The following is a 14,491-nucleotide window of genomic DNA, read 5'->3' on the forward strand; positions in this document are numbered from 1 at the left end:
ATTTAACAGTAACATGTATAGAGGTTAATAGTGAGATATCATGAGAATTGGTTAGGTCTTCATCACAAAGTTTCATTATGTGTTAATGCTGGATTGCTTTTATCATCATATGTTTAGTCTCTGGTGGACTAGTCCACACAGTTAAGGAAAAGCTGGAGACCAGTACCTATACCCAGTTTGGACATGGCCCTTTATGAACAATAGAACTTGAAAAAAGCTTAATAAAATGAGTAAACTCACTGCAATAGTGTGTCAGAGTTCATCACTGCAGTAGTCCGACAGGCATACCAATGAGCCTGGCTCTTCCCTGATGCGACCAGAGAACATGGCTTTCACCCCAAACATCCAGGCTGGAGTTTGGCTGGGGTGGCTTCTCCCTCCCTTCACTGCACACAGTTGTGCACCTTTATAGCAATGATGTACTTGTATTTCCCCTAAAAGAGAGGAAATTCTGTACAAATGTTACCCTTCCAGCAAAGAGATTGTGGTATATTGTTTGGAGTATCTCTGATCACAAGATTTCAGAAAGGAGGAAAGCCCACTTTTACACGGTAACCCTGCCTTCATCTGGTGTCCACACATTGTCTCGTTCTCTGTTCAGTTTTCAGGTGCGTGTTTTTGATTAGGTTGCCACATGTCTTAATGAAAAGCACGACTGAAAGTCCATTACCCCCTCATCACTGGTAATCTCCCGGAGTTACAGAGCAGCAAATGAACACAGGCTGGGTCGTAATGAAGAGGCTGATGAAACTGCAGTTTAAGGACTGGTATGCATGAAATTATAGGTGGATATAGCCATGGCCAGCTCACAGATCATCTAATTAGCAGCTGTGTGCTTAAATAACTCACAGACCTAGAATTGAATAACTTCATTGCACATGTTTCCTGCACTGATGATAAGACATTCAAAATCAAATATGTCTACCACTGCACATCGTGTTACCCATTGGGTGTTTATGCTATGGTCAAAGAAGGGATGTGATAGGGAGGCACACTTTTTAAACACTACTTGGTTGCCGCAGTGACTGCTTTCACTGGTTTCACTTTTTGTTTGTTTTTTTTGCTTACATATCTGATCATGAAGAACAAGTGGAAAAACCTTGGTGTAATCGGCTAAACCATCCACATTCATAAGCTGTTTGCAGAGCCAGTATTGATTAGTGCCCCCTTCGGTGTCAAATTAATGGATTATATAGGGTGCAGCACAACTAGATGGGGTGACAGGATGGCAGGTCGACTTGGAAACAATATTAAAGTTCCATTTATCATACCAAACTGAAATTGTCCAAAATTAGTCCTGCTAATAGTTCTGGTTAAAAACCCAAATGTGATTCCACCATGCAATGATTCCAAACAGCATTCCATTCAACACGTGTTGGGGGTATTGAAGAAAGACAGGATACACAAATGTTTGTACAAATGTTCCTCCATAAACATTCCTACACCTGAAGTTGTATTTGACATTAATATGGAGTCAAAAGGACACTAAGCACACCTGTGCCAGAAATCAGAGCTGCGTTGACCTTTAGAATCTGTGGTACCCACAGGTGGGGGCTCCACGTCTGCAGCTGCATGTCATCCATTGTATGTGTTTAGCACTGAGCCCAACTGAAGACATTTGAGTTATGGTTAATTATCTGGTAAATTAAGATGTATGGTGCTGCCATTAGTACAAATAGGCAGTCCAAAAACAATCTCTCTCCAGAACAGGTCCTGAATAAGTCCTCCACTACCATGACTGGGAAAAGCCTTGGCTGGAGTCGTTGCAGTCGGTAAATATTGTACACTGCTGTCTCGAATTACTCGAGTTTCCACCACCAAACCAAATGGACTGGATCCCACGACAGACAACTGTGACAAAAAAAATGAAGCAATGTGGGTAGGGCTCTATGGTAGATTCTCTCTTTACATTCTTGCTATAGTTCATAATGAAAGGCCAGAGAATATTCTTTGATGTCTGCGCGTATGTATGGCTTTGTTGCATTAAAGAATAGTGGTCAGGCTGAGGTCTGTTGGCCTTGAGCAGGCGGGTCGTCCTTGAGATTTCAGTTTGCCCAATTCTGTGCATATTCCTGACCTGAGGTCAGGGCTTTTAGAAGTTATTTGTGTTACTTAATTGACCTGTTTTGTGGTCTTTTATTTATCGTGATTTGCTTTTGGAATGAGGCGCGTGCCGATCCTGAATGCAATCTATGTAATCTTAACAAGTCATCTGTGTTGTTTGGAATCTTTTTTTAATGCAAGCAGTGAAATGTACAGTTTCAGTAATCTTCATAGCAGGCAATTCTAATCATGCACAGCTTAACAGGACATTGATCATATTTATACCAAGTACAACAGAGATTAATACAGTTGAACAGGAATTTGGTAATGTTCTTTATAGTGTTTATAAATGGATTGCAGGGATTGATACATGTTCTCAAAAAGATAAACTTGTTCTTGACAGTGAAAGAGCAACAGCTACAGACTTACAATATATACATACTTGAACACAGGAAAGAACAGCTTTCACAAAATATTCCCATGGAAGAGAAAAAAAGAAGCTTCGAGAAGGACATTAATCATTTGAAGCAAGTGGTTTTTGACAACACTGACACTCAGCTCATGGAGCGGTCCTGTGCTGAGCACAATTCATTACATCCCGTTCACTCTTAGTCTCCCTCACTGATTTCAGAGCATCCTGAAAGACAAGTGAATTATCTTAAAATGAAATATGTTAAACCTAAACTCTCTGATCTCTGTAAAGGGAGTTTTACGATACCCTGACATCCTCAGTCAAATAGCTGATCAAAGTGTCTTCATGTAAATATGCTGCAACACCTGCATTTATGACAGCACCCCCCAAAATGTCTCTGGCCTCAGTCTCACACAGATTTCATGGGAATAAGAACATCTTTGGCCCATCCAGTGTAAGTGATAATCAAGTGATACATACCCATGTTTTGATGATATTTCAATAACTGAGGATTCACCATTGCCATAAAGTGACAACAGTCCAATTGTCCAAGAGTGCCTCCTCTACAGCCTCAGCTTGACCAGTATCGAAATATGATGCTGCACATGATGAGACATGCTGAGGACATGTCCTCAGAGGATCAGTCCCAGCCAAAGTCTTGGCCACTCATGTGGTAGAACTTCTGGTTAAATGGCCTGTAGAAGTCCCTGAGCTTCTGTAGTGCCTCTGGAGGTATGAGGGGGTGGTGTCGGCCCTTGGACTTCCCCAGGCAGCGGGGCCGCCCGCTCCCCTCAGGCTTCTTGAGGCAGGGGAAGCCTTTGGTCTGGTTGAAGTAAAAGTGCTTGTCGCCGACGATGCGCTTGAGGCCCAGGAAGTCCTGGACGCGTCCCATCTCCCCCGCCGGGTCAGCCACCAGCCGCTCGCCACTGACAAACAGGAAATGCGAGAGTGGGAAGTGCCGAAGCCAGCCCTCCAGGTGCTGGGCGTACAGGCCGATCCGCACGGCGCTCCAGGATGTGTCGATGGTGTCCAGACTGGAGGAGTTGCGGAAGGCCAGGCTCTGAAAGGAGGGCAGCCCAGGGTTTTTGGACAGAGTCTGGGTGTAGTCGGAGACAGCCCTGGTCACCGGGTCCCGCACCACCACGATGAGTTTGGTGTCACAGTTCATGGCGCACAGCCGCAGCGGCGCCTCTTTGGTCACAAAGTAGCTGGGTGTCTTTTCCATAGTCACCTGTCCTTCCAGAGTGCGGGGCATCAGGTTTCTGTGGAGAGAGAGATGGTTGGGGTGAGTAATGATGTTTTCACTAGTGAGTTCATCACAAGTGACCAAACAGTGTGAATCATTTTAATTTGCCATTTACTGTAATGAATAAAATATGAAGTCCAGAACAGAAAGATTTCCTGAAGGTCCAATCTGTCCTGTTCTTCTTGGGCCTTTTGACCTTTTCACAACTGTCTGACCTGAACCAGGTATTAAGTTTACTGCAGAATGCACAGATATGCACAGGTATGCACAGTGACAGGGGATGGGTACATTTGAGAATAAGGAGACGAGAGTGATGGCTCTGAAACAGTATCTGTCCAGATTAAACCAAAGGGCAAATTGTTAAAGTTACCTCAAAATGGCGGTGTGTGCCCAAGAGATAGAGACTACAGCTGAACATCAGTTCACATGAGCTTGGTTTCTGTGGGGTGGAAACACACCCATAATGGAGAAATGAACTGGAAATTCCAATCGCATTCTGTTTCATTTCATTTCACCCGTCAGTCATTTGGCCATTCACTGATTTACTTCCTATAGATTTTCCAGAGAAAAAAAAACGAATCACAGTCAGATCCAAAGAAATTAATGTTCTTTGTAAGGATATTGAGTCGTTTTTTGGGGTTTGTTTTTTCACCACATGTCGTTTTTCCAGCTCCCCTCTCTGGTCTGTTTGTGGTTCAGAGGGCCATCAGAGAGGGGACATGCCTTCATCACCAGCTCATCTATTATTTACGGCCTAAGCCAGCTCACATGGCTTGTGGTTGGCATGTGGATTTTCAAGACAAATTGTAGCAATGTGCTTTGGGAAAATAAACCCCATTACGAGCTCAACAACAGAAATGGCAGAGAAAACTTTGCTGACAAGTGCAATTGAGTTTCAGTGAAACTTACTTGATGGATTTGCAGTAAAATGTCAATTTGGCTAATTTCTGTCATTTGTTCCTGTCTGAGAATGTTAGCTGGAGCATGTAAGCCCATATGTACAGCACACACCCTGTGGTTTTAGATTAACTTAAATATTCTGGATGGATTTCTAATCATCTGTGAGTTTGAGCTATCCAAAAACCTAAACACATTACTCTTGTTTTTTTTTTTTCAATTTAGAGGGCCTCCTGTGTATTGAAATAACATACCTAACTGTGAGATACAGGAAACCAACACAAACCAACAGTTACACAACATAACAATACACGTGTTTTCTTTCTGTTGAAGGTACAGATCCCAGCTCCTGCCCTAGTAGAACCCAACTGTGTGCTATGCCCTGCGGTCAGATGGTGGATGGGGTTCAGCTATGTGCATGAGAGGAATGGAATAAGGAAAGGCAACATTTTTGTGAATATACAGTAATATGGAAATACTGTGAACCTTTAGCACAGTGGAACAGTTTGTTATATTTAAATTACATCTAATTTAATAGTTAGGGAATTAGGAGCTGCAGTTTCTTAAAATTGTCACAGCGAAAGCCATTTTCAGTTTCATAGTTAGTTTCAATTAGTTTCTCTTCATATGTGATCAAATGTAAGCATATCATGTGCATCTGTCATTAGGTGTGCTCAAGTGTGCATCAGGAGACAGATTCTACATGTACCAGTGTACCATGGTTGGACAGCAAGAATAACACCTCTGTGTTGGGTAAACATGTTGTCAGGCAAAAACATATTCTGATTAAGGTTTGTCCAGATAATAAGTTAGATAGTTAGTACAGATCTTAAACTCCTTATTTCATTTCCGAGACGTTCTCTGCAGGTCAGCGAAGGCTGGCTCCTTCTCTTGTCTCTGAGTGTCTGAGTGTCTGTCTGTCTGTCTGTCTGTCTGTCTGTGTGTCTGGGTCCCGCTGGGTTGGCTCCTTCCCTCATGAGATCATTACAGCCCCTGATGATGAACACTAATGACTTCTCCAGCAAGAAAAAAAGCCTAAACACTTGAGTGTTATATGTCATTGTCTGGCCTCCTGTCTCCTAAATAGTATTTTCCCCCAAATCAATCGGTCTGTCTTGGTAGCTCCAGAAGAGGAGCTCTTTAAATGAGGATCAAGCTGCCCCTGTACCTGCCACTCTACCAGGGCTCAGAGCCTCAAGGTTGCTCCAGTCTGCAGCTGGTTGTTTTTCATTTTTCCCTGAAAGCCCTCTCCTTTGCTGTTGTTCGCCACTTGTAAATACTCTGGGCTCTGAAATACTCTCGGCCCCATCCTAATACCAGTGTGGACTACAGACATGCATTTGTATGGGAGTCGTAGTGTTTGTCAGCAAGTATGAGCATGCTTGGACATCTGTGTGTGTGTGTGACCTGCACGTGAATGTATTTGAGAATGTTTGAGTGTGTGTGTGTGTGTGTGTGATGTGTCTGTGTCTGTGTCTGTGTCTGTGTCTGTGTCTGTGTCTGTGTCTGTGTCTGTGTCTGTGTCTGTGTCTGTGTCTGTGTCTGTGTCTGTGTCTGTGTCTGTGTCTGTGTGTATATCTGTTCTGTATTTGTATGCAGGTGCACGTGTCCTTGTATGGCAGTTTTGAAAGGGGTAACCAATGATGCTGAAGAATCACAGAGCAGTTCCACTATTCTGTTTTACTCTCAGTCTTTGCATTTAAAAAAACTGTTGTTCCCACCACAACCACCAACTCCGCTATATGAGTCTGCAATTAAGGTCTGATAGAAACATCTCATAAACACTATTAGAGGCCATGAAGCACTATAGTCTGTTGGTGTTGCTGTTGCACTCCCTTCTAAGACAACCGTCTTTTTCCAGCAAATCCTGGCCATGTGAACAGGTCTGTACAACAGCACTGAAGTCATGCAGCCATGTTGTATACACAGAGGGCTATGTTTGCTGAAGAGAGCACTACATTAGAATAGACCCTGGCATAAACTTAAAAAGATATGCAATGTTTTTTTACAATTGAAAATTTAAGTCTACAGCTGTGATAATCTTAACACTTCTTAAAGGGACTTTGATGACATGCAAGGGTATTAAGAAGAGACAACTCCTCAACATTTGCAATAACAACAACGCTGCACGCACAGTTAAACATACCAACACATTCCTCATACCAGCAACAAAAAAAGCCACATCATACAATTACTGCTGCACTAGATCATTTGTATTGCCAATAAAACAGTTACTAAAATTAAGCAGTAACCCAGAAAATAATCCAAACCGTCAGATGACTACGGACAAAAGGAAGGTGCGTAAATGACAATGCACTCACACGTCTCAGAAAGTCGGTACTTTATGAACAGTCAAGGGAATAATGGCTAGAATAAACATGGTCATTTCATGTCCTTGTGGTTGTGGTCTGCCATCTATATTAGGCCCATATGTGATCTGCCACTTTATATCTAAGGTGGTACGTGAGGTAAGAACCATTAGATTCCTCTGGGGTTTATGGAGTCCGTTTTATACGGATCAAACATGACATCCAAGAATTTAGAATATTTTCCACTGGCTAGTTCCTGTTAGATATTACCACTGCTCTGTTTGTGAACATCTCAAAGCTCAGTTGGCTGTGGAATATGATAATGAAAAGAAAACACTGAAAACCACTTCTTTGTGTGTCAGGATGCATTTCAGTTTATAAAAACAATCAACTGCCAAAGATTAGATTGGAATGGATGATAAGATCAACAGCAACCCAGATCTGATGTCTGCCACTGAGTACTAATGTACAGGTAACAAAATAATTTATGATAAATAGAATTAAATGATAAACTACGGGAAATATACAAAGGATAATACATAGGAACAGCTTCATCTGTATTTGTGCAACTGACACCTTTTAAAGCCAATTCAAAGTGGAAGCCAATATGATAATAGCAGACCTAAATATCCCATATATTTGTATGTTCTTGACTTAAAAAACATCACATGGATGGTCAAGACAAATTTATTTCAAGCATTTTGAACCACATCCATCAATCTATGTGGTTAATGCTATTCTTGGAATAATTAATCCTGACTAATCAATTTTCTGTCATGATTGATGAATGTATTTAGAATGCAGTTTTCATTATTGAAAATCAGGTATGGTACTTGACATGATGGAATATGAATATATGTACTTTATGCCCTGTGCTATATACAACATAGACTATGTATATTAAATATTAAATATAGATATAGATATAGATATAGATATAGATATAGATAATATAATATATACACATTGTCCATCATTATACCTAGATAGATCGCATACATACAGTAGATCTAGTCTAGACTGAGTGACAAGACATAGAGTGCGGACCCCTTTATGGACAATAGGTCTTCAAACTGCATTCCATGCCAAACCCTGTTCATTTATTTCAGCTTGTTTTCCATCTCATGTTGTTCCACCTCTTCAGAATCCCCCCTTATCCCCTGGCCCAAACCTTCCCTACACACGCTGTCTACAGGAAGAATCATGTAGAGAAAGCTCTGAGACTGCCTGAGCACAAAGCCATAAGAGCTCTGAGGTAGTGGAGTCAGTGCTATCATTCCTACTCAAATATTTCTGGCATGATCATAGAATGTCAAGGCTACAGAAACTCCTTGTTCCAGATGGCTACTGGCCCCCTTTGCTGGTATTTCCATATTTTAATTGCAATCCAATAGAAGAGGGCCTTCTGTGTCAGAGGGTAAAGGTCAACCAATTGACAGACTGTCAACATATTGATAACAGAACTTGTGGGGTGCAGTAGAGTTTGCCCAGATCAACTGCATTGCTAAAACTCTCTGGAGACCTTCTCATAAATCATAGGCCCCATTTATCATAGATGATCGATATTCATGTCTCTGCTCTTATATTACCTTTCGTTACTGTTGGAGCTCTGTACTGTAAGAAAATAATTGTTTTGCAAGTGTTGTGCACAAATGAATGTTTTTAAAAGTTCTAAAATATATCTGCTGTGGTAGCAATGCATGCCTGTTTAATATCTTCAAATGATGATTCATTTCTTGGCTGTTTGTTTGTTTGTTGCTTGTTTGGCTTGGCTGGTCATCCAATACGTTCCTTTTCTCACATAGACATGGTTTAGGGTTAATATGGAGGGTGCGTAGTATCCTACTTTGTTACTGACATTACACTGTTAGTAACAGCCAATATCATGGTGTTATTCATAGAGGTATACTAATCAAATGAACTTTTTTAATTAATTAAATCAAATGGACAAGTCACAGAAAAACAGAGCTAAACTCTGTCCGACAGCAAATATTTCCATGTAATTATTCATTACACTCCATTGTCTTTATTGTCTCCTTTTGTAGGACACGTGCTCCAATAGTCTGTATTCTTATGGTGAAACCAACTGCAGAAGTACACATTAAACAAATTAGCCTGTTATGAAGTTGTCAGAAACTATTGTCCAAGTGCTTTAAAAGGCAGAGTAATGTTTCTGTCATAGCACGCCTCTCATCTAATCAAAGAGCCTCTGTAGACTGCTGTCCTCTTTGTTTGCATACATGTGCAACAAACTGCAGATCTTTTAAAACCAACAAATAACCCCAGACAATAGGAGCATTACTTTAAGACATGTTTGATGGGGCAGTTCTGTGGGGTTCTCCATAATGATCACAGATGGACACAAACTGCAAACAAACTTCCTAAGGCCTGGATGAAGGTTTTGGAAGCAAACTGAAAATGTGGTCTGGCAGAGAGGTATGTCAGAGAAGCAGATTCAGGCATGGGCTCCTTGATGATCTCAAGACACCCCAGTGACGGGTGAATGGCCTGTTTGCCTTCTCTCGGAGAGGCAGCGCAGGCGGCCAAGGACACGAGTTCTCACAAATCCGTGCTGTGGCACGATTGTAATCTATCACTTTTAGAAAATGGAGAGCAGAGTATGCTCTCTTCTAAAGGAAGCTCATGATTGTAGTGCCCGCTTATATATTTATTTTCACATATGAAAGGTTTTACCTTGTGGGTGTCTCATTGAAAGAACACCCCTTCCTGTCCTTTCCAAATGACCTTAGAGCTGAAGTCTCTAACTCGCACCAGCGGGACAGGATTAACACGAGGATAGAGGGCTGGTTACATAAAAAAAAAATCACATCCAAATTTGACAGTTTATTTTCAATTCAATGAACTGCGTATCAGGGCTTTGAATGATTCAGATGGATTTGCTTTTAACCAATATTGAAAAACAAAATGACTGATATACAAATCTACATATCTCCAAAATAATTATCGTTAAAGTTTGTGTCATTTTGCTAAAGTAAACAAAGCAGTAGGGGCTCTTAAATGGAGTATGGTTGTTTTGTCAATACCACATTGCCAGGCTCTCGAGCAACATACAGACTCTTTTATCAACATGGGCCAAGAGGCATTTGGTAAACTGTGAAGCTTTGCCCCCATGCTTCAACTGCAGGCATCCCAATTATGCAAGCTGTCAGCAATGAAAGCGCAGCAGAATAAAGAAACATCCCTCAGAATCAGATGTCAGGGATCAGGTAGGTTTGAGGGAAAAGATGACATGTAGGGCCAGTGTGGAATTTTAATGAATGTATACAAACAGAGCATGTTTACTGAGGCATGACAGTTGAGTCAGGTGACCCCGCGCTAACAGGAAGAGGTGGCACTGGCTGCCCTGCGCACAGAAAACTCTTCATAGTCACCTCGTCAACTGTGACACCATGCAAAAGGCCGGCTGCCGTTTCTTCTTCAGTGAGTCATCATGCTGGAGCTGTCACAGGGGCTCTCACTGAAAGGATCAATGTAAATTCAAAAATAACGCATGCAGCTCTCAGACAGTCCAAAGGCAGGTGTCTTGACCCTGACAACTAGCACATGCAATGAGGAGATCTCAGAGCAGGGCCTCCCTTTGTGCTTGAAACCCGAGCCAGTAAATGCCAAAATGATGGCACAGGTTACACTGTGTTGTGTATCATCTTGGATGACAGCTCTTTTTTGGAAGTTTCAGTGGTGATGCCTGTCATCAGTATTACTGTTAAATTCTTTTGTGTCACAACATTGTTTTTTTTTCTTTCTCTTTTACACTGTTTCCTTGTTCTGCTTTTACAGGTTGCCTGGTGTTGCATGGGGGGAACATACCAGAGAATGTTTTGTACACATACACCTCATAGTGCCATCTTGTAAGAGACTGTGTACAGTACGAGACTAGATCATTTTGAGAGATACTGTGAGAGATGCTCATGGGGGAGTTTATGGCTACATCTGCATGTATCAGCGAAGCCACAAGCAAAGGACTCTGGGAGTCCAGATCCTCAGAACCCCACCACCGGCACCATGCCTGCCCCCAGCAGCTCCGCTGGTCAGGCCAATTAAAAGGCAAGCAGTGCCCTGTGCTGCTTCCTGGAAGAAAAATCTGCCACAGGCATTTCCAGACAAACACTTCATCCTGGCCTACAGTGGCACTGCCTGGGCCTGGGCCTGGGTATGGAAGCGTAGGTGGAGGAGGGAGGTGGTGAGGGAGGTGGTGAGGGGGACCGGCACACTTAAAATGATCAACAGTAAAGTACTTCCGTCTGTTCTCCTGGTTTATGTGAAATGCTGCTAAAACATATGAGAAAAGTGGGAGGGGGGAAAGAAAAGATGAAATTGCCACTCTTGAATTTTGAACATGCTCGCTCTCCCTCGCTCCCTTTCTCCCTCTCGTTCTCTCATGTTCAACAGTGAGACTGGGTCCTGCTGGAAAACATCAGACCTCTGTAACTACTACAGCAAGGATCATCCAAACATCTGGAGACCATCAGGGGTGATTCCATTCACTGGAGTAGAACCATGCACAAATTACAGCTTTGGTCATCTAGGTCAACTTTTCCATTAGCAGTTATCACTTATACAGTAGTTAAGCCTTCACTGCACACACAGAAACTCCGTGCAGACAAGATGCACAGTCTACAAGCACTGGTCTTCTTACGTTCCAAATGCAAAAGAAACCTGTCTGCACATGTCTTGGATGATCTATGATCTAAAATAAAGTTCATCTAAGTGTCTGTTTGTATTGACTTCTCGCTTAAGGATATGTGATTTATGGAGAATTGAGATGCACTGACAGACACAGTGATTCAGATATATATTATGCATGCATTCACTGATGCAAGGCTCAACATGATCTATACATCCGATAAGCGACAAGGTGTGGCAAAGGTTGTATACATCTGAATAAAATTGTCTTGAGCAAAAGAGTGTGCTTAGATGGAACAGCATATAATTGCCTGTTGGGGTATTGGGAAATTTAAGGTATGCACATTTTTACCTTCTGCCTATCAAGCTTCAACTGAATTTGCTGTGGGTGGAATAGTTGGCAGAATACTTAAATGAAAAGGCATATTCACAGACATTTACATAGTGAATTGTTGTCACTATTCTTATTTCTTACTCCCCCATCTCTCCAATAATGGTTGAACATCTCATATATGGAACAGGAGTCCAGGAGCACCTGTGTCACTGTTATGATTAAAGTCCAAGTGTAAATCTTGTGCTTGTGAGTTGTGCACAGTAGTACACCTGCAAACAGTCCAAACTGGTCACATGTTATACCAACGTACCTCACAGACTTATGTTGTGCTTTAACAGGTGTCGTCATGTAGGCGAGGTGTGGTGAACTCTATTGAGGAACACTGTCATACATAGCGTTGGTGAACACTGAAATTGGACAGACTCGACTGCAACATGTTTCTGCCTTTAGCAACTTGTTGCCTCCATGTAAATAGTCAGTTGAACTGCGTGACGATTCTAAATAGTTCAACTGGAAACGCAACGCAGCGTCAGGATTGTTTTTTTATAAGGCTAAAACAGTGAGTAAAACGTGAAATGTATGTATCATATAATTATGTGTATGCAGACAAAAGAAAAAAATCGGATGAATGCTATATTTCATACCTGTACCACTCCAGCCCCCTGTCATAGAACCTGTCGAAAAAATGGGGTTCCGCACCAACCGCTCTAACATCAGGGTGGACGCGCAGAAACTCCAGAAGTGCTCTAGTCCCACCTTTCTTGACGCCGATGATAATGGCTTGGGGAAATGTCTTAGACCCAAATGAGTTAGAAACCGGTATTCCGCCCCTGGAAACAGTCTCACCGGTACCTGCACTTCCCAGCATCTGTTGCTGAGGGTGACCCATTTGCCAGGCAAATTTAGGTGAGACGCTGGACAGGCTGGTGACAAAGTCTGTTCGGTTGCGTAAAGGTTGGGCGACACGTGAATATTCTGACAGTCTGACACTATCTTGAATGTTGTCCTGAGCATCATATTTGCGGACGGAGGTTTGCTGATCAAATGTGCCTTTCGGAAATGATTCAGAGAATCCAGCGAGAGTGTAGAATAAATACATGAAGAGCAGAATCATGGTAAAAACGACAGACACTTTGGACAGCGCCTTGCCGAAGTTTAACCTAATGCTGCATACACGACATCCCATGGGTCGTTCTCCTGGTCAGCGCAGATACAACAGAAAGTTGACATGCTGTTAAACTCTGTATCCAATAGCCGTGTTTCAGTCTTCATCAAAGATAAGAAGACGTTTCCAAATTATCCCACTGAGATTGAAATTTAAAAGTGTAGTTCAAAGTCTCCCCTTTCGCTTTTAGAAAACCACACCAGCGTGTCCAATCAAATTGTTGCGTGTCTAGTGTTTTTTGCCGTCAAATCAAGTGTGGCAGTGTCCGTGATCTTGCGTGGAACAATTCATTTCTCATCCCTGACATGTCATTCAAAAACTATAATCCACGCCCATTCCCCCAAGTCTCCACCCTTTACAAATAAACCCAAGTACACAGAAAAGCATGTACTTGAAGTCTGAAGCACAGAATGCAAAGAAGCCAGTATAAAGTGAAAATATAATATAGATTTTACCAAGAATAAGAAAGAATAACTGTTTATTATTATTACACATTTAACTATTAATTATACAATTAACAAGGCTACAACACTCCTTTGTAAATTGATAACATAAATACATCACAACAACATTACAGAAAGACCTGCAATGTTACATGTTCCCATGTCATTTGTAACATAATCTGGTAGCATTTATGTCAGGATTAAGGGTAGATTTCACATGTCACACACCGATCACCCTACCTATAAACTAAATAACATACTTTTTTTCTCAAAGCTGAGGTTCTGAAAACTCTCTGCCGTGATTTTGGGAACATGAAGGCATGCCCATCAGAAAGAGGCTAAGGTGTGTGAATAGTTTTGGGTAGAGACGGTTTGGGGGGATTTGCTCATCACTGCAAAACTGCGGAGGTGTATCATGTTACCTGCTGCCAGGGCTGTGGGCTCCTTTGAACTGGGCTAATACCAGTGTCTCAAGAGTGAATGGAAGCGGTAATGGAGAAGATCAGCCGTCTGGGAAACACATGCATGAAATAGCCCTGAGGGATGCAGCTATGACACCGCGCACACACACAAACCAAGGGCGAGAGAGCGCAAGACAGAGAGAGAAAAACACCCTCAAAAACAGAGTGAGAGAAAAAAAAGATTGTGTGTGGGGGGCAGAGAACAACACAACAAGAGTGAGCAAGAAACGAGTGAATGGCAGCTACTGTATGTGCCTGGACAGCGTTGACAGGGAGAGCAAGAGCACCCATAATGTGACATGTCTCCCTTATTAACTTGTTACTTTCCCTGCTCCAGTGGCTGCTCAAGCCGTGTACGTCTTCTTCGAGCAGCGACTGCGGAAACAGGCGCACATCTGTTAATATTTCCACGTGCTGGGAAAATGTGTGGTTGCCAGCGGGATAAGAGGGGATGAGGGTTTACCCGCTCGCTCGGATGACTGAGAGAGGCAAAGAGAAGTCTGCGGTCAGCGAGGAAACACATGGAAGCAGTGCTCG

At 42.3% G+C, this 14,491-nt stretch overlaps 1 protein-coding gene across 1 annotated transcript; it reads right to left on the minus strand.

Annotated features, from left to right (window-relative positions):
• Positions 1-3,025: 3,025 nt before the first annotated feature.
• On the minus strand, positions 3,026-12,999 carry LOC105891759 (heparan sulfate glucosamine 3-O-sulfotransferase 6). Its single transcript, XM_012817943.3, has 2 exons — positions 12,530-12,999; positions 3,026-3,717 (listed from the first exon to the last, which is right to left on the minus strand). The coding sequence occupies exons 1-2, from the start codon at positions 12,997-12,999 to the stop codon at positions 3,096-3,098; spliced, it is 1,092 nt and encodes a 363-aa protein (XP_012673397.2). The 3' UTR covers positions 3,026-3,095.
• Between the last annotated feature and the right edge of the window lie 1,492 nt (positions 13,000-14,491).

This window comes from Clupea harengus, chromosome 1 (assembly GCF_900700415.2).
Source record: "Clupea harengus chromosome 1, Ch_v2.0.2, whole genome shotgun sequence".
NCBI classification, from domain to species: domain Eukaryota; kingdom Metazoa; phylum Chordata; class Actinopteri; order Clupeiformes; family Clupeidae; genus Clupea; species Clupea harengus.

Bases quoted from the DNA above. Each gene is read 5' to 3' on its own strand.
- LOC105891759 (XM_012817943.3), bottom strand. From the start codon at position 12,999: ATGATTCTGCTCTTCATGTATTTATTCTACACTCTCGCTGGATTCTCT. The intron at 3,718-12,529 runs GTATGAAATATA...CTCTCTCCACAG, and splicing joins AGGGGGCTGGAGTGGTACAG to AAACCTGATGCCCCGCACTC.